The sequence below is a fragment of the Nerophis lumbriciformis genome, linkage group LG12, assembly GCF_033978685.3.
Source record: "Nerophis lumbriciformis linkage group LG12, RoL_Nlum_v2.1, whole genome shotgun sequence".
NCBI classification, from domain to species: Eukaryota; Metazoa; Chordata; class Actinopteri; order Syngnathiformes; family Syngnathidae; genus Nerophis; species Nerophis lumbriciformis.
Window position 1 is genome coordinate 3,736,067 of NC_084559.2, and position 25,541 is coordinate 3,761,607.

A 25,541-nucleotide genomic window follows, 5' to 3' on the forward strand; every position below is an offset into this window, starting at 1 on the left:
TGACATGCCAAGACACCAGCGTGTGTCTTAAGATGTGGCTTCATTGTATTAAGCCCAGGAGCAAAGAAGACCTTTCCCAATAGGATCCTACAGAACAAAATCCACATTTGAAAATGTGTCAACCCAGCTATTACTCAAAGTGAACATTGTTAGGTCATTAAGTACCGTAATTTAGACAAAAAGTTATTAACTATTCAGTCAAGTTAATCTATTAAACAAGACAAGAAGCAAAGAATTAAACAGAGACAGAATAAAATTTGGCTCAGTTGAGGAGAGACGTCTGGGCTTTACTCTTGTACAGTCTCCCAGCACGCTCTGGCGAAAGATTGTACGCCTCCTCTTTTATTTGGACTTTCCCTGATTGCATGGCAACAGCTGTTTCTAAGGGACGGGGGTCATAAACAGCCATCGCCTTTGATTACAAACCGTTAAAAGAAAAGGTCGTAAAACAGTTCAAAGAAGAGGTCGTAAAACAGTTCACAGAAAAGGTCGCCTGGAGGCCTGCTTCCTCTCCGCTTTTGTAGTTCTTGGGGCAAGACAAAATCTTTCTGTGGATTACAATACATAAAAGAAACAGAACACCCATGTGACTTGCTGGGGATTCTGTCAAGTCTCCTTGCTTTGATAGAGATAACATTAAAAAGACAATTGGACACTATTTGAATAACGACTTACAGTTGAGCCACGATCTGAGGAAAATCACTATCTTTTTGACATGCCAAGACACCAGCGTGTGTCTTAAGATGTGGCTTCGTTGTATTAAGCCCAGGAGCAAAGAAGACCTTTCCCAATAGGATCCTACAGAACAAAATCCACATTTGAAAATGTGTCAACCTAGCTATTACTCAAAGTGAACATTGTTAGGTCATTAAGTACCGTAATTTAGACAAAAAGTTATTAACTATTCAGTCAAGTTAACTATGCGCTATTGTCAGGTTCAAACACTGATGACATCTATTAAACAAGACAAGAAGCAAAGAATTAAACAGAGACAGAATTAAATTTGGCTCAGTTGAGGAGAGACGTCTGGGCTTTACTCTTGTACAGTCTCTCAGCACGCTCTGGCGAAAGATTGTACGCCTCCTCTTTTATTTGGACTTTCCCTGATTACATGGCAACAGCTGTTTCTAAGGGGCGGGGGTCATAAACAGCCATCGCCTTTGAATACAAACCGTTCAAAGAAAAGGTCGTAAAACAGTTCAAAGAAGAGGTCGTAAAACAGTTCACAGAAAAGGTCGCCTGGAGGGGAGTCTCGTCCTGCTTCCTCTCCGCTTTTGTAGTTCTTGGGGCAAGACAAAATCTTTCTGTGGATTACAATACATAAAAGAAACAGAACACCCATGTGACTTGCTGGGGATTCTGTCAAGTCTCCTTTCTTTGATAGAGATAACATTAAAAGACAATTGGACACTATTTGAATAACGACTTAAAGTTGAGCCACGATCTGAGGAAAATCACTATCTTTTTGACATGCCAAGACACCAGCGTCATTGCATTAAGCCCAGGAGCAAAAAAGACCTTTCCCAATAGGATCCTACAGAACAAAATCCCAATAATTGGTACTTTAACTTAATTTGAAAATGTGTCAATCCAGCTATTACTCAAAGTGAACATTATTAGGTCATTAAGTAATTTAGACAAAAAGTTATTAACTTTTTAGTCAAGTTAACCATGCGCTATTGTCAGGTTCAAACACTGATGGCATCTATTAAACAAGACAAGAAGCAATTAATTAGACAGAGACAGAATTAAATTTGGCTCAATTGAGGAGAGACGTCTGGGCTGTACTCTTGTACAGTCTCCCAGCACGCTCTGGCGAAAGATTGTACGCCTCCTCTTTTATTTGGACTTTCCCTGATTAAATGGCAACAGCTGTTTCTAAGGGACGTGGGTCATAAACAGCCATCACCTTTGATTACGAACAGTTCAAGGAAAAGGTCGCCTGGAGGGGAGTCTGGTCCTGCTTCCTCTCCGCTTTTGTAGTTCTTGGGTCAAGACAAAATCTTTCTGTGGATTACAATACATGAAAGAAACAGAACACCTTCATGTTGCTTCCCATCCTACACAGTGGAGTTTTACAAGCCTTCTTCTTGGTAGGATCAAAAACAGCTTTTGTCTTCTCGCCGGGAACTCATTTCAACACAAAGTTTTGTATTTACTTAGATACAATTATTCTAACAGCTATACTTAATTAAGCATTATATGAGGTATGCTTGAACCAGGCAATTCCACAGAATTTGGGCCATTAGCTGGTTCAAAACTCCCTCAAGATAACTTCATTTGTTGTCTTTTTACAACTCTAATCTGATAATAAACACAATGAACTACACCAAATGTGTTTTGGCCCATCTCAGGCAACACTAGGGATGGCTACCGGGATTGGCATCGTCCAAATTCCGTCAGGTATTGATTCATGTAGCCCAACGCCTGCACAAAAACTCAAGTAGCACTCAGAGCAGATTTAGCCAAATTGCCTCTAGGTAATGTTGCAATTTTCCATGCCAAAAAAAGCAAGTAGTCTTAAATAGCGCTTTGTGTTGCATTTATAAAAAGCGTTTTATATATGAAGTTAAATTTAATTGTATCTGATGGAAAACGCTCAAATGTAAATACGGTGTGGAAGTCGCTTCCTAGCGGTTCCACTGACAGACACTTCACAGGATCCAAGCGTGCAGGTTTTAACAGATTTTTTAATGATCATGCGTTTTTATCAAAAGTTTTCTCTCCCAGAACGTGACTTTTCAGTCACGTCCGTATCCTCTCTTCCTCTCTGCTCCCGGCCGCTTACTGTTAAAGACAACAGATGATTAGACAACTCGTACCACCTGGGAAATCTAATCACCTGCCAGCTGTGTCTCGCCGTCAGCACTGCAACTGTATTTAATATACCATTGATGTTTTTTTGTTTGTTTTTTGAAAGTTGATTTTGCACTATTAAGTTGTATAAGCGTTGCCTTGTTCCATATTCAGTGTTAAAGCAAATCAGTGTAGCAAACTGAGCAATAATTAACGTTTTATTCATGCACTTTCTCTTGCTACTTCAAGGCTTGAACGTTTGATTCATTCATTATTGTTATTTTATTTTCAAATGTACTATTAGCCTGTGGAAAAAGTTTATTTTGATATTTACCTCAGAAGGCTGCAAATAGAAAAGAGGCATTAAATTTGTATTTACATTTTATTTGATATGCCATTGATATGTTTTTATTATTATTATTATTATTTGAAACTCGATTTTGCATGTCACTATAAAGTTATATAAGCCTTGCTTGTTCAATATTCAATGCAAAACTTCTTCCTCCAAGGGAATCTAAGTTACTGGTCAATCCCAAGTTCTTTCGATGACATATATGCTGAGTAAGAAGGACCATCAAGACAGAATTGGAATATTTTCAAGTTTTACTAAAGCTTTAGGAGATCATCTTAACCAATACATTCATATCGGGACGGCGTGGCGCAGTGGAAGAGCCTTGCTTGTTCAGTATTCAATGCAAAACTTGTTCGGGTCCTGTTGCGTCAGACCAGTTCTTCCTCCAAGGGAATCTAAGTTACTGGTCAATCCCAAGTTCTTTCGATGACATATATGCTGAGTAAGAAGGACCATCAAGACAGAATTGGAATATTTTCAAGTTTTACTAAAGCTTTAGGAGATCATCTTAACCAATACATTCATATCGGGACGGCGTGGCGCAGTGGAAGAGTGGCCGTGCGCAACCCGAGGGTCCTTGGTTCAATCCCCACCTAGTACCAACCTCGTCATGTCCGTTGTGTCCTGAGCAAGACATTTCACCCTTGCTCCTGATGGGTGCTGGTTAGCGCCTTGCATGGCAGCTCCCTCCATCAGTGTGTGTGTGAATGGCTAAATGTGGAAGTAGTGTCAAAGCGCTTTGAGTACCTTGAAGGTAGAAAAGCGCTATACAAGTACAACCCATTTATCATTTATCATTTATTTATATCGGCTACTCTAGTTGATCTGACATTCAAACGGAAAAGCCAACTTCTTGCACACAAAGAAAGTCCCCCAAAGGAAAAGTACTAGATACTCTAAACATGGCTATGTAAAAAGAAAGAACTCTTAAACATATATGCATCCTCCACAGTCCCTATTAAAAGGTTAATTTGTTCAACATTGGCTTGCGGCTTTGTTCAGTTTTAAATTTTGGCCCACTCTGTATTTAAGTTTGACACCCCTGTCTTTGTGTAACAGGACTGAGTGAAAACTCAACACGACTAAAGTGTGGATTTTTTTTTTTATTTGTTTTTAATGGCACCAATTTGGTGGAATGGCCGAACACGTCGCTCTTACTATTCCATGCTGGATGTGCTGCTGCACGGAAGCGTCACGATGGCGTGACAGCCGATCCGTCTCTCCCCTCGCACACGCCACCGCACACGGCTAACTCCTCGCCTCCATTTGCCATGTTTCAGGGGTGACGTGGACGTGTCGGCGGTGTGTCAGTACCAGATCAGTGATGTGAAGAAAGTGTTCGAAGGATCCTACAAGGAATACAGAGAGGCGTCCCAGAGGTGGGGGCGCTACTCCGGGTCTGTCCCTAGCCCGCGGCCTGGATCGGTAAGAAACATGTCATTATTGATGGTGATGTGGTGAAATGGCACGACATGAAAAAGCTATTAGAGGAATGATGCAGGGGAAGTGCTTTAATGCACTGCAAAAACTGAAATCTAAGTAAGATGAAATATCTCAAATAAGGGTGATATTTGCTTATTTTCTGTCTGATAAGATAATTCTTCTCACTAAGCAGATTTTATGTTAGAGTGTTTTACTTGTTTTAAGGGTTTTGGTCCTAAATGATCTCAGTAAGATATTACAGCTTGTTGCTGAGATTTGATGACCTATATTGAGTAAAACATGCTTGAAACTAGAAAATCAACTGTTGCAAAGCTGTGTCAACACTCACAAGTATAAAACTACTTTTGTAAAGTAATTTCTTATTTCAAGCATGAAAAAAAAATCATGACTTTGACACAATTGTGTCTCATAATTAAAACAGATGACAGCCAAATGGACTTTGCTGTTTTATTTTCAATGAAACAATAGAAAATAGGTACTCATTAGAGATGCGCGGATAGGCAATTATTTCATCCGCAACCGCATCAGAAAGTCGTCAACCATCCGCCATCCACCCGCACTAACATTTAATCAGAACCGCACCCGCCCGTTGTTATATATCTAATATCGACGATGCAAGGCATTAGTGAGGTTATAAAGCTTTTGCCTGTTAAAGAAAGGAGACTGATCCAATGCAGTACAGACATTCGCGTGCCACGCTGTCACGGCCCAGACGCACACCAGTGCGCAATCATATGGGAGCCGCGCTGAGCGCACCTCCAAGCGCATCTCGCTGCCGGCGACGGCCGGGTATGGGCCCGACACTCCAGCGCCATCCATTTTCAGGGCTAGTTGATTCGGCAGGTGGGTTGTTACACACTCCTTAGCGGGTTCCGACTTCCATGGCCACCGTCCTGCTGTCTATATCAACCAGGGTGAGCCCCACCCCTTTCGTGAGCGCACTGCGCGTGGAGTGACCCCTGTTACGCGCCCCCGGCAACAGGGGTGGCGGGCAGGTAAGCTGCGCGGGCGGAGCGCGCGGAGTGACCCCTGTTACGAGCCCCCGGCCACGGGGGTGGCGGGCAGGTAAGCTGCTTACCTGCTGCGCGTGACGCCGGCCGCGGCGAAGGCGGACGAGGCGGGGTGTCGGTGCGGTGGGCGCGGTGGTGACCCTGGACGTGCGTCGGGCCCTTCTCGCGGATCGCCTCAGCTACGGCTCCCGGTGGGGCCCTCTCGGGGGAAGGGGCCTCGGTCCCGGACCCCGGCGAGGCATCCCTTCTCCGCTCCGTAAAAGTGTCCATCTCTTCTTTTTTTTCTTCTTCTGTTGTGGCATATGCAGCAGGTGCCTGCTCGTTTTTCATATGTGGGTAACAACATTTAACTATGTATATATATTTCCGAATTGGTTTAACTGCCACCCGCCTGAATCTATTTAAAATCTAATTTTTTTTTATTTCAACCGCCCGAACCGACCCGCGGATAAAATCTAATTTTTTTTTATTTCAACCACCCGATCCGCGGATAATCCGCGGACTCCGCGGTTGTGTCCGCAAACCGCGCATCTCTAGTACTCATATAGTAGTACAGTTGGCACAGTACAGTAAACTGACAGTTAATATTTAAACATTTAACATTTCAAACAATTTTGAACAGAAGTAGTTCATGCACATTCAGATAAATTCCTCAAAATTACAATTAAAAAGATTTTGGCCAGGGGCCGGGCTGTATATATGCGCACTAATTGACTGAAAGACCACGCACTTGGCGTGATGATGTCATGTTATCCATGGAAAAATGCATTTTTAGACAATATGATTTGCCTGAGCGGCTAGGAGACCCCAAGAGTAACAAGCGGTTGCCTTGTTGCCTTTCCATTAACAACAATAAACTAGTTTTTAGTATAAGTTTGCTGGTTTCAAGAAATGTAATGCCGAGCGCATATCATCATGTCAAGATAATGGCACTAGCATTTACTTCATTTAAGAATATTTTTCAACATATTGAGCAAAAAGGTCTCTTTTTTGTCAAGACTTGGTCCTGGGTGTTTGCTTTTCCGGGATGCAACGGAAAGTTGGCTCGGGCGGGACGGGAATGTAAGTACATATTTATTTAAACACTATAACTACAAAAAAAAAAAGGAAGTAAACAAAAGACGCGCACAATGGCGGAGAACAAGCTATGAAACCAAAACGACTATAAACCTGGAACAAAAACTTACTTTGGCATGGGACATGAAGCATGATCTAAGAGGATGAAGAGTGTGTAGAGCATAGATGCAAGATGTCGTCAGAATGACAAACTGAAAACAATGAACTTAAATACTATAGACATGATTAGTGAAAGCAGGTGCGTGACTCAAAACGTGAAACAGGTGCGTGACGTGACAGGTGAAAACTAATGGTTGCTTTGGTGACAAAACAAAACAAAAGTGCACAAAAAGTCCAAAAACAAAACCGAACATGACTAAAACAAAACATGATCACACAGACATGACTTTTTTTTTTCTACCAAGAAAAGTGCACTTGTTATTAGTAAGAATATACTTATTTTAAGCTATTTTGGGGTTCATCGAGGTTAGCTAATTTTGCTTGTTTTGGAAAGTCTTGACAAGCCAAATTTTCTTGTTCTATTGGCAAATAATTTTGCTTAGTTCAAATAAAATACCACTCATTTTTGTATTTTTTTTTTTCTTGTTTTTGAACACTGACTTTTTGCAGTGTGGGAGTGAGCATAAAAGAAGCAGCAAGAAGTATGATGGAGATGCTAAATTGTTTTCTCCTCTGCACTGCAAAAAATCAGTGTTCAAAAACAAGGGAAAAAAAATACAAAAATGAGGGGTATTTTATTTGAACTAAGCAAAATTATCTGCCAATAGAACAAGAAAATTTGGCTTGTCAAGACTTTCCAAAACAAGTAAAATTAGCTAATCTCAATGAACCCAAAAATACCTTAAAATAAGTATATTCTCACTAATAACAACTGCACTTTTCTTGGTAGGAAAAAAAAGAGACCTTTTTGCTCAACATGTTGAAAAATACTCTTAAATTAATTAAAAGCTACACTGCAAAAAGTCAGTGTTCAAAAACAAGGGAAAAAAATATAAAAATTAGGGGTATTTTATTTGAACTAAGCAAAATTATCTGCCAATAGAACAAGAAAATTCGGCTTGTCAAGACTTTCCAAAACAAGTAAAATTAGCTAACTTCAATGAACCCCAAAATACCTTAAAATAAGTATATTCTCACTAATAACAAGTGCACTTTTCTTGGTAGAAAAAAAAAAAAAGAGACCTTTTTGCTCAATATGTTGACAAATATACTTAAATGAAGTAAATGCTAGTGCCATTATCATTTCTTGAAACCAGCAAACTTATACTAAAAACTAATTTATTGTTCTTAATGGAAAGTCAACAAGGCAACCGCTTGTTACTCTCGGGGTTTCCTAGCCGCTCAGGCAAATCATATTGTCTAAAAATGCATTTTTCCATGGATAACATGACATCATAGCTTCAAGTGCGTGCTCTTTCAGTCAATTAGTGCGCATATATACAGCCCGGCCCCCGGCCAAAATCTTTTTAATTGTAATTTTGAGGAATTTATCTGAATGTGCATGAACTATTTCTGTTCAAAATTGTTTGAAATGTTAAATGTTTAAATATTAACTGTCAGTTTACTGTACTGTGCCAACTGTACTACTATATGAGTACCTATTTTCTATTGTTTCATTGAAAATAAAACAGCAAAGTCCATTTGGCTGTCATCTGTTTTAATTAGTCATGATTTTTTTTTTTCAAGCTTGAAATAAGAAATGATTACTTTAAAGAAGTAGTTTTATACTTGTGAGTGTTGATGACACAGCTTTGCAACAGTTGATATTCTAGTTTCAAGCATGTTTTACTCAATATAGGTCATCAAATCTCAGCAACAAGCTGTAATATCTTACTGAGATCATTTAGGACACTTAAAACAAGTAAAACACTCTAACATAAAATCTGCTTAGTGAGAAGAATTATCTTATCAGACAGAAAATAAGCAAATATCACCCTTATTTGAGATATTTCATCTTACTTAGATTGCAGTTTTTGCAGTGTGGTTACTTTCACTTCTTAACATCTCCGTTCTCCGCCTCTTATGCATTTCTTCTCCGGCTCTCCCGCTTTCAGTGCATAACAAGCTCGGACCGGGAGAGCGGCTACAACAGCTCTCTGCAGCTACCTGATGCAACGCTCAACTTTGCCAAGAAGCACCCACTGATGGAGGATAAAGCGCTGGCTCGCCCTCTGCTTCTCACCAAGGGTGTCAACTTCACCAGGCTGGTGGTGGACCGAGTTACCGGCCTGGACCAAAGAGCGTACAATGTCCTCTTCATTGGCACAGGTACAAATTGACTCATGTTTTTTAGCTCTAGGGCAGGGGTGGGCAAACTACAGCCCGTGGGCCACATCCTGCTTGTTAGGTCCCTTTAATCTGGCTCACCACACTGCAAGAAGTCAGTGTTGTTTTATATTGTAGGAACCAGAATATTAATAACAGAAAGAAACCCTTTTGTGTGAATGAGTGTGAATCGGGAAGGGAGTTTTTTTGGGTTGGTGCACTAATTAAAGTGTATCTTGTGTTTTTTATGTTGATTTAATAAAAAAAATTAAATAAAATAAAAAAAACAAGAAAAAAATATATAAAAATTAGGGGTATTTTATTTGAACTAAGCAAAATTATCTGCCAATAGAACAAGACAATTTGGCTTGTCAAAACTTTCCAAAAAAATAAAATTAGCTAACCTCAATGACAGGCTAACCTCCGAGGACGAAGCTACGAACAATGGGAGACCGGGCTTTCTGCTCTGCCGCTCCCAAGTCTGTGGAACGCTCTCCCTGACCACCTGAGGGCACCACAGACTGTGGGTGCTTTTAAAAAAAGCTTAAAAACCCTTCTTTTTTTTAAAATCCTTTTTTAGATATATGCTGTCGGAGGCAGAAATGTACATATATCCGAATTTAAGTTGTACTTCTTTTATTTCTTAGTCATATTTGAAAACAGCTCGTGTTTTCCATTTCTTCTCTTGATGCTCTGTCAGCAAGTAAACTGTGTGTGTTAACCTTGAGTTCTTTGGAATGTATTATGACTAGGGAGACGTTGTGCTTGTATTATGGCTAGGGAGGGAGAAGGAAAGAGGGGTTTTTGGCGTTGGGGAGACAGACCATTTTGGGGAGGTGCAATAGAATGTTCTAGGGTTAGACTGGTCTCAAAATGTATATTGGCAAAGCTTTGAAAATATACAACAAAATACCTATTCTGTCTCTGGTGGTTTTTCAACTCAGCTTTAAGTGTCGTAAAGAGCTTGGGAGCGAATTGTGACTTGAATTTCCTGGGAGGAATAACTGGTCCGAAACGCAACAATTCATACCGTATTTTTTGGACTATAAGGCGCAGTTTTTTTCCTAGTTTGGCCGGGGGTGCGACTTATACTCAGGAGCGACATATGTGTGAAATGATTAACACATTACCGTAAAATATCAAATAATATTATTTATCTCATTCACGTAAGAGACTAGACGTATAAGATTTCATGGGATTTAGCGATTAGGAGTGACAGATTGTTTGGTAAACGTATAGCATGTTCTATATGTTATAGTTATTTGAATGACTCTTACCATAATATGTTACGTTAACATACCAGTTGGTTATTTATGCCTCATATAACGTACACTTATTCAGCCTGTTGTTCACTATTCTTTATTTATTTTAAATTGCCTTTCAAATGTCTATTCTTGGTGTTGGCTTTTATCAAATACATTTCCCCCAAAAATGCGACTTATATAGGTTTTTTTCCTTGTTTATTATGCATTTTCGGCCGGTGCGACTTATACTCCGGTGCGACTTATACTCCAAAAATTACGATACTAGTTTTAGCTATTTGGATGTTCTAGTTTTTATTTTTATTTTTTTTAATACACTGTAGCACTTTGAGGTTGTTTACTCAATATAAAGTGCTTTTTTACAAATAAAATCTATTATTATTATTATTATTATTATTATAACCTGAAAATACCTTAAAATAAGTATATTCTCACTAATTTCAACTGTACTACTATACGAGTACGTATTTTCTATTGTTTCATTGAAAATAAAACAGCAAAATCCATTTGGCTGCCAGCTGTTTTAATCCATCCATCCATTTTCTACCGCTTGTCCCTTATGGGGTCGCGGGGGGGGGGGGGTTGCTGGAGCCTATCTCAGCTGCATTCGGGTGGAAGGTGTATGAGACACAATTGTGTCAAAGTCATGATTTTTTTTTTCATGCTTGAAATAAGAAATTATTACTTTAAATGCACTTAAATGTAAAATATATGTAGAATATATTTATATTATTCATATATTATTTATTATATATATATATATATATATATATATATATATATATATATATTATATTATTTATTATTATTATTGTCTATTGTGAGCGAACTGTGGTGCTGAATTTCCCCCAGGGATCAATAAAGTACTTTCTATTCTATTCTATTCTATTTAAAAAAGCAGTTTTATACTTGTGAGTGTTGATGACACAGCTTTGCAACAGTTGATATTCTAGTTTCAAGCATTTTTTTCTCAATATAAGTCATTAAATCTCAGCAACAAGTTGTAATATCTTACTGAGATCATTTAGATTAGATTTAGATTTATTGGTCCCCGTTAGGGAAATTCATTTTCACTGCCGTACATTTACACAATAGACATTACACATCACGGACAAAAATAACAAAAAGACATCATACTTGACCAACACATTCACAGGCTTGTCAGGCATGTGTTTAGGGCGGCTATAGCTGCAGGGATATGGCTTTTCCCGAGGCGAGGGACCAAAACCAAAATACTTAAAACAAGTAAAAGACTCTTAACATAAAATCTGCTTAGTGAGAAGAATTATCTTATCAGACAGAAAATAAGCAAATATCACCCTTGTTCGAGATATTTCATCTTACTTAGATTTCAGTTTTGCAGTGCAGATATTAAAACAGAATTGTCACACAAAACTTTGACGCACTGGCAAAAATGGGTGATCAACAACCCTGCGCCCCACTTAAAGAGAATGTACAAACCCCAAAACCGGTGAAGTCGGCACGTTGTGTAAATGGTAAATAAAAACAGAATACAATGATTTGCAAATCCTTTTCAACTTATATTCAATTTGAATAGACTGCAAAGACAAGATATTTAACGTTCGAACCATAAAAGTTTGTTATTTTTTGCAAATATTAGCTCATTTGGAATTTGATGCCTGCGACATGTTTCAAGAAAGCTGGCACAAGTGGCAATAAATACTGATAAAGTTGAGGAATGCTCATCAAATACTTATTTGGAACATCCCACAGGTGAACAGGCTAATTGGGAACAGGTGGGTGCCATGATTGGGTATAAAAGTAGATTCCATGAAATGCTCAGTCATTCACAAACAAGGATGGGGCGAGAGTCACCACTTTGTCAACAAATGCCTGTGCAAATTGTTGAACAGTTTAAGAACAAGATTTCTCAACCGGCTATTGCAAGGAATTTAGGGATTTCACCATCTACGCTCCGCAATATCATCAAAAGGTTCTGTCATGATCCGTGGTCCGGATCATGTTTTTGTTATATTCTGTTAGTTTTGGACTCCGTAAGTTCCTGTTTTTTGTGCACTCTTGTTTGGTTTGGTTGCCACGGCTACTTATTATTTTCACCTGCCTCTGGTTAGTGGTCAGACGCTCAGCTGCTGTCAACCACTAATCAGAGCGCTATTTAGTCACCTTGCTCTCCACGTTCAGTCTGGCGTCGTTGTTTGCTTCATGTCTGGTTTCATGCTAAGTATTTGCTACATGCACCTGTCACGTAAGTTCTCTATGTCCGTAGTCTACGCTAAGTCTTAGCTTTTGTTTCAATATGCGATCACCGCGTTGTGCTTTCGCCTTGTTTTCCGTTTTTGTACCCTTTTGAGTTCCACGATTAAAATATGTTCCTACCTGCAAGTCCTGTCCGGAGTGATCCGTTTGCATCCCAGGGGAACAAACCCCCCCCGCGTTCAGAGGATCTGGAGAAATCACTGCACGTAAGCGATGATATTACGGACCTTTGATCCCTCGGGCGGTGCTGCATCAAAAGGCGACATCGGTGTGTAAAGGATATCACCACATGGGCTCGGGAACACTGCAGAAAACCACTTTCAGTAACTACAGTTGATCGCTACATCTGTAAGTGCAAGTTAAAACTCTCCTATGCAAAGCCAAAGCCATTTATCAACAACACCCAGAATCGCCGCCGGCTTTAATGGGTCCGAGCTCATCTAAGATGGACTGATGCAATGTGGAAAAGTGTTCTGTGGTCTGACGAGTCCACATTTCAAATTTTTTTTTGATATTGGAAAAAAAATAGTGGAAAAAAAAACAAACATCCGTATTGTTTTAGGCGCAAAGTTGAAAAGCCAGCATCTGTGATGGTATGGGGGTGTATTAGTGCCCAAGACATGGGTAACTTACACATCTGTGAAGGCACCATTAATGCTGAAAGGTGCATACAGGTTTTGGAGCAACATATGTTGCCATCCAAGCAACATTATCATGGACGCCCCTGCTTATTTTAGCAAGACAATGCCAAGCCGCGTGTTACAACAGCATGGCTTCATAGTAGAAGAGTGCGGGTACTAGACTGGCCTGGTTTTGGGGTTTGTACTAAAACAAGAGCACCAGGACAGGAAATTACGCCAAACACAAGAGAATAAGGGACAAAACCGTTATGTGGGATCATGACAGAATCATCCGCAAGTTGGCACGGTTCTGTACTACTTGTTTTTTTTATTGGCCCTGGGCATGTTGAGGTCTATATTTTAATGTTACACTAATGTTCTTTGTCACTTGTAACACAAAGGTTTGCTCAGTGAAATAATAGCATTAATATTGCTGAAAATGTAAATTAATTCCATTTTGCCCAGCACCGAGTGGGGAGAGAGTGCCTTTTTTTTTTTTAGATGAGCAGCAGATATTATTTGTTAAAGAGATGAACATAATCAGCCTGTAGCAGCAGACTAAGACAGGGGCTGGCATCAGGCGAGGTGGCGGAAAACAACACGCCATCTGGCCGCATTTCTGCCGGGTTTCAATTAAGTGCCCGATTTGCATTCATCTTCATGCATCAAAGGAAATGTCAGTGCATGTGCGACTTCATTAATATTTTCTCCTCAGCGGCCGTCATACCCACGTGCGTGCGACCTGCTGTTGCTTAGATTTAAAAAATTAAATAATAAACATTCGTCATTTTCATCATGAGCACACTGCAAAAACTGAATTGTAAGTAAGATTAAATATCTCAAATAAGGGTGATATTTGCTTATTTTCTTGTCTGATAAGATAATTCTTCTCACTAAGCAGATTTTATGTTAGAGTGTTTTACTTGTTTTAAGGGTTTTGGTCCTAAATGATCTCAGTAAGATATTACATCTTGTTGCTGAGATTTGATGACCTATATTGAGTAAAACATGCTTGAAACTATTTTTGTCCAAATGTCCAAAACAAACCCAGCAATGGTGCACAGGAAGGCGGGGATGAAAAGGGGAAAAGGCGGCCAAAATGGTCAAAAGTCCCAATTTTGTCCAAAATACCTCCCCGGGTTCCAGTCCCACGAGTCTCGGGATGCAAAAAAAAGTCCAAAACGCACCCAGCAAAGTCCCACGGGAAGTGGGGGACAAAAGTGAGAAAAGTCGTCAAAAGTCCCCAAAAATGTCCAAAATACCTACCCAGGTTCAAGTCCCACAAGTCCCGGGATGCCCAAAATGTCCATAACACACCCAGCAAAGTCCCACGGGAAGTGGGGGACAAAAGTGAGAAAAGTCGTCAAAAGTCCCCAAAAATGTCCAAAATACCTACCCAGGTTCAAGTCCCACAAGTCCCGGGATGCAAAAAATGTCCAAAACGCACCCAGCAAAGTCCCACGGGAAATGGGGGAGAAAAGTGAGAAAAGTCGTCAAAAGTCCCCAAAAATGTCCAAAATACCTACCCAGGTTCAAGTCCCACAAGTCCTGGGATGGCCAAAAATGTCCATAACACACCCAGCCGAGTCCCACGGGGAGGGAGGGGGGGGTGGGGGGGATAAAAGTTGGAAAAGTCGGCAAAAGTCCCAAAAATGTTCAAAATACCTACCCAGGTTAGAGTCCCACATGGAGTGGTACATGTCTTAAGACTTGTGGCACTCGAAACCGGGCGTGATTTTTCAACATTTTACCGACTTTTCTCACTTTTTTCCTAGCCTTCCCGTGGGACTTTGCTGGGCGCGTTTTGGACATTTTGGGCATCCCGGCCGGCGGCGGGACTTGAACCTGGGTAGGTATTTTGAACATTTTTGGGACTTTTGCCAACTTTTATTCCCCCCCGCTCCTCGTGGGACTCGGCTAGGTGTGTTATGGACATTTTGGGCATCCCGGGACTTGCGCGGCCATACATAAGATTTTATGTTCGAGTGTTTTACTTGTTTTAAGTGTTTTGGTCCTAAATGATCTCAGTAAGATATTACAGCTTGTTGCTGAGATTTGATGACCTATATTGCGTAAAACATGCTTGAAACTATTTTTGTCCAAATGTCCAAAACACACCCAGCAATGGTGCACAGGAAGGCGGGGAAGAAAAGGGGAAAAGGCGGCCAAAATGGTCAAAAGGCCCAATTGTGTCCAAAATACCTCCCCGGGTTCCAGTCCCACGAGTCCCGCCGCGGGCCGCACAAGTCCCGGGATGCAAAAAATGTCCAAAACGCACCCAGCAAAGTCCCACGGGAAGTGGGGGAGAAAAGTGAGAAAAGTCGGAAAAAGTCCCCAAAAATGTTCAAAATACCTACCCAGGTTCGAGTCCCACAAGTCCCGCCGCCGGCCGCGCAAGCCCAAAATGTCCATAACACACCCAGCCGAGTCCCACGGGGAGGGGGGATAAAAGTTGGAAAAGTCGGCAAAAGTCCCAAAAATGTTCAAAATACCTACCCAGGTTGTAGTCCCACATAAGTTAATGAAAGAGTTTTAATTACTGCTCCGGTTTGGATTTTATGAGCCCTCAAAGTCGGTCCCGTCCATCGCTGCTTGCAGCTTTAATTTTACTTGTTTTGGAAAGTCTTGACAAGCCAAATTTTCATGTTCTATTGGCAGATAATTTTGCTTAGTTCAAATAAAATACCCCTCATTTTTGGATGTTTTTGTCTTGTTTTTGAACACTGACTTTTTGCAGTGCAGCTCTGACGGCTGAATTCCGGGTCCGTGTGACTTTGAATGCAAGGGGGGTGAACTGCTACTTACCATTCAGGTCACCGCAGCGGTGAAGTGACTACGGCGTGTGACTGTGGAGCGGCAGCGGACTCGGCCGAGCACGCTCGCATTAGTACGTGCACGCATAATACGTGCTGGCTTTTCCCTGAGCCAAAGTGCAGTCGTGCTTCACGGCACAAACTCAACGGGGCCCCTCGGCAGACCTGCGCTCATTGTGCCAATTGGGCCACGGGCTTGATTAGCTACGAGCTGCAACAGAGCAATATCTGATGAGGAAAGCGAGAGAGGGGCAGGTGGTCACGTGCTTGTTGCGGTGCGTCCCTTTGCTTCTACCGAGTGCTGAAAAAGTACAGTTCATATCCAATCCAATCCAATCCCCTTAATTTATATAGCACATTTAAACAACAAAAAATGTTTCCAAAGTGCTGCACAACAATATTAAAAACAATATTAAAATATTATCCTTAGCTCCACCAATGACAATAAAATGAAAAACAATATAAAAATAAATATGCAAACTTGACTTTGAAAACAAAACTAGCACAAAGGCAGAACTATGGACATAAAAACGGAAACACTTACTGTGACGTGAAAAAGCATGAAAACTATGGCATGGAAATACAAGCATGAATGACAAGGGTAACAGCGGTAGCATGGGTAACAGAGGTAATGTCGCCAGGACGACCAACAGAAACTGACAGGCTTAAATAACAATGACATGATTGGGGTGGCAGAGGGGTTAGTGCATCTGCCTCACAATGCGAAGGTCCTGAGTAGTCTTGGGTTCAATCCCGGGCTCGGGATCTTTCTGTGTGGAGTTTGCATGTCCCCCCCCGTGACTGCGTGGGCTCCCTCCGGGTACTCCGGCTTCCTCCCACTTCCAAAGACATGCACCTGGGGATAAGTTGATTGGCAACACTAAATTGGCCCTAGTGTGTGGATGTGAGTGTGAATGTTGTCTGTCTATCTGTGTTGGCCCTGCGATGAGGTGGCGACTTGTCCAGGGTGTACCCCGCCTTCCGCTCCAGCGCCCCCCGCGACCCCAAAGGGAATAAGCGGTAGAAAATGGATGGATGATTGGCACCAGGTGCGCAAGTCCAAAACGTGAAACAGGTGAAACTAATAAGTTGTCATGGAAACAAAAACAAACAAGAGTGCACAAACAGGAACTAAAAAAGAGTCCAAAACCCAAACAGAGCATGGCCAAACAAAAACATGATCAAAAGACATGACACTCCCTGCGTCCGTGTACCACTCCGTATTACAAATTTCCGATATTACATTTTAAAGCATGTATAATATCGGCAGTCCGATATTATCGGACATCTCTAATAATTACATCTATTATAAACAATACAATTGTTTCAAATGCAACAATACATATACGGAATGATAACTTGAATTACAAAAGAAAGCAGATAAATGGAGGGGAAGAAAGAGAAGCCAACTATATTAACCTTGTAGATTGTTATAGTAACAATAGGTTAAGCTTTGTCAGTGTGCCATGTGTTATACCCAGTTTACCCTAGGGCAACAGCGTTAATATATGTTTGATGAAACGTGATTATATGCATGAGTGTATGTATGTATGTGTACAGTATGTGTATATGTATGTTTGTACAGTGAATGTATATGTACAGCATGTACATATACAGTCACGATCAAAAGTTGACATACACTTGTAAAGAACATAATGTCATGGCTGTCTTGAGTTTCCAATCATTTATTTTTTTTGTGATAGAGTGATTGGAGCACATTCTTGTTGGTCACAAAAAAAACATTCATGAAGTTTGGTTCTATTTATGAATTTATTATGGGTGTACTGAAAATGTGACCAAATGTATACATACAGCAATGTTAATATTTGCTTACATGTCCCTTGGCAAGTTTCACTGGTAGCCATCCACAAGCTTCTGGTTGAATTTTTGACCACTCCTCTTGACAAAAGTGGTGCAGTTTAGCTAAATGTGTTGTTTTTTCTGACATGGACTTGTTTCTTCAGCATTGTCCACACGTTTAAGTCAGGACTTTGGGAAGGCCATTCTAAAACCTTCATTCTAGCCTGATTTAGCCATTCCTTTACTACTTTTGACGTGTGTTTGGGGTCATTGTCCTGTTGGAACACCCAACTGCGCCCAAGACCCAACCTCCGGGCTGATGATTTTAGTTTGTCCTGAAGAATTTGGAGCTTTCATTTTCCTATTTACTCTCTGTAAAGCACCAGTTCCATTGGCAACAAAACAGGCCCAGAGCATAACACTACCACCACCATGCTTAGCGGTAGGAATGCTGTTCCTGGGATTAAAGGCCTCACCTTTTTCTCCTCCAAACATATTACTGGATATTGCGGCCAAACAGCTCCATTTTTGTTTCATCCGACCACAAAACTTTCCTCCAGAAGGTCTTATCTTTGTCCATGTGATGTCAGATGAAACAAAAATGGAGCTGTTTGGCCACAATACCCAGCAATATGTTTGGAGGAAAAAAGGTGAGGCCTTTAATCCCAGGAACACCATACCTACCGTCAAGCATGGTGGTGGTAGTATTATGCTCTGGGCCTGTTTTGCTGCCAATGGAACTGATGCTTTACAGAGAGTAAATGGAGGATTACCTCCAAATTCTTCAGGACAACCTAAAATCATCAGCCCGGAGGTTGGGTCTTGGGCGCAGTTGGGTGTTCCAACAGGACAATGACCCCAAACACACGTCAAAGGAATGGCTAAACCTGTCATGATCTTTGGTCTGGATCATGAGTTTTGTTATTTTTTGGACTCTTTTAGTTACTGTTTGTGCTTCCTTGTTGTTTTGTCACCATGGCGACTCATTAGTTTCACCTGCCTCATTTGTTGAGGACACGCACTTGCTTTAATCAGGAGATTATTTAAGCCTGTGGTTGCCAGTTAGTCGGTCTGGCGACATTGCTCTGTTCTGACTTTGTTTCATGCCATAGTTCATGCTGATAGTTTCATGCTTGTATTCATGCCTTTGCTTTGTTCATACTGCTCGTTCCATGCCTTACCAAGTAAGTTGTTTATTCATGCCACAGTTAGCGAGTTTTTGTTTCTTGTCCATAGTTCACGCTAAGTGTTAGTTTTTGTTTCCTTCGCTAAGTTGTGCCTTCGCTTTGTACGCCTTTTGTTTGTCCCTCTTTGAAAGTCAAGATTAAATAATGTTCCTACCTTCAAGCCTTTATCCGGTATAGTCCGATTGCATGATGAAACTTAGCCTACTATCAAAATGACTATGTGTCGCAAGCAGATGATGTTTATCTTTTATATTGCATACGTCAACCCTGACAACTCACATTAGACTACAAAAATACTTGTAAATAGATAGACTGAAATACTTATTCAACTCTAATGATGTCCAAAGTCTGTCTGTATGCATGGTTGAATATTTATTAGATTGTGTTATTTATGAATGTGAGTTCCAGTTGTGTACTGACTCTTGAATCCCGCCCTGTGTGTGTGACAGCTGAGGGCTGGATGCAGAGGGTGGTCATCCTGGGCTCGGACGCTCACGTGATAGAAGAAATCCAGCTGTTTGAAACCGCCCAGCCTGTAGACAGCCTGACCATTTCCCACTCCAAGGTAAATAAGAGTTTGTGAAGGTTTCCCACACATGGATCCTATGTGGTATTAGTGAAGATGTACTGGCAAATAATAGATTGATAAAATGATACGTTTGTAATCACATTTGTACTGTTGTTGTATTATCATATTTACTGTGTAGTGCAGGTACTACAATGTACTGTCATGGTTTCTGTCCTCCTAAATGAATGTTGTTAGTACTCAATGATGAGGAAAAAGTCCAATTTATCCCCAATGTCTGTTATTACCCTTTTCTGCGTGACAGTGATAATGGTATATGTTTTGACAAGCACCATGCTCTGTTCAGCAATTTCCTTGTTTCCTTTCATCAACATGGCTATTTGTTCATTCAAGTGTTGCCTCATGAACCCAAAACCTTCTTCCACAAAAACATTAATTACAATTCTAATTCGACCCGTATCCTATTTGTTTTTCTCACTCCTGTGGACAATGTCTACACCACACCTCGTATCGATACGTCCTTTTGTGGACAAGCCTACGCTTTTTTTTGTTCACACTGCAAAAAGTCAAGTGTTCAAAAACAAGAAAAAACTAGTCCTAAGTGTCCCAATGCTTTTGGCCAGTGTAAGTGTCCCAATACTTTTGTCCAGTGGTAGTCCTAAGTGTCCCAATACTTTTGTCCAGTTGTAGTCCTAAGTGTCCCAATACTTTTGTCCAGTGTAAGCGTCCCAATACTTTTGTCCAGTTTTAGTCCGAAGTGTCACAAAACTTGTGTCAAGTTTTAGTCCTAAGTGTCCCAATACTTTTGTCAAGTTGTAGTCCTAAGTGTCCCAATACTTTTGGCCAGTGTAAGTGTCCCAATACTTTTGTCCAGTGGTAGTCCTAAGTGTCCCAATACTTTTGTCCAGTTGTAGTCCTAAGTGTCCCAATACTTTTGTCCAGTGTAAGCGTCCCAATACTTTTGTCCAGTTTTAGTCCGAAGTGTCACAAAACTTGTGTCAAGTTTTAGTCCTAAGTGTCCCAATACTTTTGTCAAGTTGTAGTCCTAAGTGTCCCAATACTTTTGGCCAGTGTAAGTGTCCCAATACTTTTGTCCAGTGGTAGTCCTAAGTGTCCCAATACTTTTATCCAGTTGTAGTCCTAAGTGTCCCAATACTTTTGTCCAGTGTAAGCGTCCCAATACTTTTGTCCAGTTTTAGTCCGAAGTGTCACAAAACTTGTGTCAAGTTTTAGTCCTAAGTGTCCCAATACTTTTGTCAAGTTGTAGTCCTAAGTGTCCCAATACTTTTGGCCAGTGTAAGTGTCCCAATACTTTGTCCAGTGGTAGTCCTAAGTGTCCCAATACTTTTGTCCAGTTGTAGTCCTAAGTGTCCCAATACTTTTGTCCAGTGTAAGCGTCCCAATACTTTTGTCCAGTTTTAGTCCGAAGTGTCACAAAACTTGTGTCAAGTTTTAGTCCTAAGTGTCCCAATACTTTTGTCAAGTTGTAGTCCTAAGTGTCCCAATACTTTTGGCCAGTGTAAGTGTCCCAATACTTTTGTCCAGTGGCAGTCCTAAGTGTCCCAATACTTTTGTCCAGTTGTAGTCCTAAGTGTCCCAATACTTTTGTCAAGTTGTAGTCCTAAGTGTCCCAATACTTTTGGCCAGTTGTAGTCCTAAGTGTCCCAATACTTTTGTCAAGTTGTAGTCCGAAGTGTCCCAATACTTTTGTGCAGTGTAAGTGTCCCAATACTTTTGTACAGTGTAAGTGTCCCAATACTTTTGTCTACGTTTAGTCATAAGTAACCCAATGCTTTTGTTCAGTGGTATTCCTAAGTGTCCCAATACTTTTGTCAAGTTGTAGCCATAAGTGTCCCAATACTTTTGTCCAGTGTAAGTGTCCCAATACTTTTGTCCAGTTTTCGTCATAAGTGTCCCAATACGTTTGTCCAGTGGTAGTCATACGTGTTCCAATACTTTTGTCAAGTTGTAGTCCCAAGTGTCCCAATACTTTTGTCCAGTTTTCGTCCTAAGTGTCCCAATACATGGACGGGACCGACTTTGAGGGCTCATAAAATCCAAACCGGAGCAGTAATTAAAACTCTTTCATCAACTTTTAATCAGAAGGGTTCAATCTCTCTCCTGTGCTAATTTGAAGCCGACACGACAAACGCGCTCAGAGGAGATAATGTTTGAAAAAAGGTGACTGTTTTTACACAACTTTTGTTTTGAAGGGGGAATTGCAAACTTCCTGTTGATTTTTGCTCTGGGTTGTCAGTGTATGAAATATAGGTCTAAGTGAGACCTACATAGAGGTTTTTGTTTCATGTCTGTACGGCATTCCTACTGGGAGTTACAGGCAGTTTTGTCTGTGTTTTCTTCCTAGGGGGTGCAATTTTGAGTTTTGGGGTTTGTTTTTTTTGATTAGATCGCAATTTTTGCCAGTCCTGGTGTGTGTGTCCAATTTGGTGAGTTTTGAAGCATGTTAAGGGGGTCAAATTACAGCTCAAAGAGGCGGCGGTATAATAATAAAACGCTAGAAATTCAATAGGGTCCTCTGTCCCAAAGGGACTCGGTCCCTAATTAAAGCTGCAAGCAGCGATGGACGGGACCGACTTTGAGGGCTCATAAAATCCAAACAGGAGCAGTAATTAAAACTCTTTCATCAACTTTTAATCAGAAGGGTTCAATCTCTCTCCTGTGCTAATTTGAAGCCGACACGACAAACGCGCTCAGAGGAGATAATGTTTGAAAAAAAGTGACTGTTTTTACACAACTTTTGTTTTGAAGGGGGAATTGCAAACTTCCTGTTGATTTTTGCTGGGGGTTGTCAGTGTATGAAATATAGGTCTAAGTGAGACCTACATAGAGGTTTTTGTTTCATGTCTGTACGGCATTCCTACTGGGAGTTACAGGCAGTTTTGTCTGTGTTTTCTTCCTAGGGGGTGCAATTTTGAGTTTTGGGGTTTGTTTTTTTTGATTAGATCGCAATTTTTGCCAGTCCTGGTGTGTGTGTCCAATTTGGTGAGTTTTGAAGCATGTTAAGGGGGTCAAATTACAGCTCAAAGAGGCGGCGGTATAATAATAAAACGCTAGAAATTCAATAGGGTCCTCTGTCCCAAAGGGACTCGGTCCCTAATTAAAGCTGCAAGCAGCGATGGACGGGACCGACTTTGAGGGCTCATAAAATCCAAACAGGAGCAGTAATTAAAACTCTTTCATCAACTTTTAATCAGAAGGGTTCAATCTCTCTCCTGTGCTAATTTGAAGCCGACACGACAAACGCGCTCAGAGGAGATAATGTTTGAAAAAAAGTGACTGTTTTTACACAACTTTTGTTTTGAAGGGGGAATTGCAAACTTCCTGTTGATTTTTGCTGGGGGTTGTCAGTGTATGAAATATAGGTCTAAGTGAGACCTACATAGAGGTTTTTGTTTCATGTCTGTACGGCATTCCTACTGGGAGTTACAGGCAGTTTTGTTTGTGTTTTCTTCCTAGGGGGCGCAATTTTGAGTTTTGGAGTTTGGTTTTTTGATTAGATCGCAATTTTTGCCAGTCCTGGTGTGTGTGTCCAATTTGGTGAGTTTTGAAGCATGTTAAGGGGGTCAAATTACAGCTCAAAGAGGCAGCGGTATAATAATAAAACGCTAGAAATTCAATAGGGTCCTCTGTCCCAAAGGGACTCGGTCCCTAAAAATACAAAAATGAGGGGTATTTTATTTGAACTAAGCAAAATTATCTGCCAATAGAACAATAAAATGTGGCTTGTCAAGACTTTCCAAAACAAGTCAAATTAGCTAACTTCAATGAACCCAAAAATACCTTAAAATAAGTATATTCTCACTAATATCAAGTGCACTTTTCTTGGTTGAAAAAACAAATATGAGACCTTTTTCCTCAATATGTTGAAAAATATTCTTAAATTACCGTATTTTTCGGACTATAAGTCGCAGTTTTTTTCATAGTTTGGACGGGCTCCAGTACGACTTATATATGTTTTTTTCCTTCTTTATTATGCATTTTCGGCAGGTGCGACTTATACTCCGAAAAATACGGGAAGTAAATGCTAGTGCCATTATTATAATGAGAAGAACGAAGAAGGGACACGGCGACGACGAGTAAGAAAAACTGAAATCTAAGTAAGATGAAATATCTCAAATAAGGGTGATATTTGCTTATTTTCTGTCTGATAAGATAATTCTTCTCACTAAGCAGATTTTATGTTAGAGTGTTTTACTTGTTTTAAGGGGTTTGGTCCTAAATGATCTCAGTAAGATATTACAGCTTGTTGCTGAGATTAGATGACCTATATTGAGTAAAACATGCTGGAAACTATTTTTGTCCAAATGTCCAAAACACACCCAGCAATGGTGCACAGGAAGGCGGGGAAGAAGAGGGTAAAAGGCGGCCAAATTGGTCAAAAGTCCCAATTTTGTCCAAAATACCTCCCCAGGTTCCAGTCCCACGAGTCCCGGGATGCAAAAAATGTCCAAAACGCACCCAGCAAAGTCCCACGGGAAGTGGGGGACAAAAGTAAGAAAAGTCGTCAAAAGTCCCCAAAAATGTCCAAAATACCTACCCAGGTTCAAGTCCCACAAGTCCCGGGATGCCCAAAATGTCCATAACACACCCAGCCGAGTCCCACGGGGAGGGGGGATAAAAATTGGAAAAGTCGGCAAAAGTCCCAAAAATTTTCAAAATACCTACCCAGGTTGGAGTCCCACATGGAGTGGTACAAGTCTTAAGACTTGTGGAACATTTTACCGACTTTTCTCACTTTTCTTCCCGCCTTCCCGTGGGACTTTGCTGGGCGCGTTTTGGACATTTTGGGCATCCCAACCGGCGGCGGGACTTGTGGGAATCGAACCTGGGTAGGTATTTTGAACATTTTTGGGACTTTTGCCGACTTCTCCAACTTTTATCCCCCCAACCCCCTCCTTCCCCGTGGGACTCGGCTGGGTGTGTTATGGACATTTTGGGCATCCCGGGACTTGCGCGGCCATACATAAGATTTTATGTTAGAGTGTTTTACTTGTTTTAAGTGTTTTGGTCCTAAATGATCTCAGTAAGATATTACAGCTTGTTGCTGAGATTTGATGACCTATATTGAGTAAAACATGCTTGAAACTATTTTTGTCCAAATGTCCAAAACACACCCAGCAATGGTGCACAGGAATGCGGGGAAGAAGAGGGTAAAAGGCGGCCAAATTGGTCAAAAGTCCCAATTTTGTCCAAAATACCTCCCCAGGTTCCAGTCCCACAAGTCCCGGGATGCAAAAAAATGTCCAAAACGCACCCAGCAAAGTCCCATGGGAAGTGGGGGAGAAAAGTGAGAAAAGTCGGCAAAAGTCCCCAAAAATTTTCAAAATGCTTGAAACTAGAATATCAACTGTTGCAAAGCTGTGCCATCAACACTCACAAGTATAAAACTACTTTTTTAAAGTAATAATTTCTTATTTCAAGCATGAAATAAAAAAATCATGACTCTGACAAAATTGTGTCTCATAATTAAAACAGATGACAGCCAAATTGACTTTGCTGTTTTATTTTTAATTAAACAATAGAAAACACATATTTAAACATTTAACATGTGACATTTCAAACAATTTTGAACAGAAATAGTTCATGCACATTCAGATAACTTCTTAAAAATTACAATTAAAAATGTTTTGGTTTGGGGCCGGGCTGTATATATATATATATATATATATATATATATATATATATATATATATATATATATATATATATGTTTAATATATATATATATATATATATAATATATATATGTATAATATATATATATATATATATATTTTTATATATATATATATATATATATATATATATATATATATATATATATATATATATATATATATATATATATATATATATATATATATATCCATCCATCCATTTTCTACCGTTTGTATATATATTGACTGAAAGAGCACGCACTAGGTGCGATGATGTCATGTTATCGATGGAAAAATGCAAGAAATGTAATGCCGAGCGCATATCATTATGTCAAAAATAATGGCACTAGCATTTACTTCATTTAAGAATATTTTTCAACAAAAGGTCTCATATTAGTTTTTTCTACCAAGAAAAGTGCAATTGTTATTAGTGAGAAAATACTTATTTTGAGGTATTTTTGGGTTCATTGAGGT

General features: G+C 40.2%; 1 protein-coding gene across 1 annotated transcript in view; it reads left to right on the top strand.

Moving 5' to 3' along the window:
- Positions 1-25,541, top strand: part of LOC133623021 (semaphorin-4C-like) — a 441,154-nt gene that overhangs the window by 403,266 nt on the left and 12,347 nt on the right. Inside the window, exons 11-13 of the mRNA XM_061985929.2 lie at positions 4,429-4,573; positions 8,733-8,946; positions 19,313-19,428. Coding sequence (XP_061841913.1) covers positions 4,429-4,573; positions 8,733-8,946; positions 19,313-19,428 — 475 coding nt within the window. The remainder of the gene's footprint in view (positions 1-4,428; positions 4,574-8,732; positions 8,947-19,312; positions 19,429-25,541) is intronic.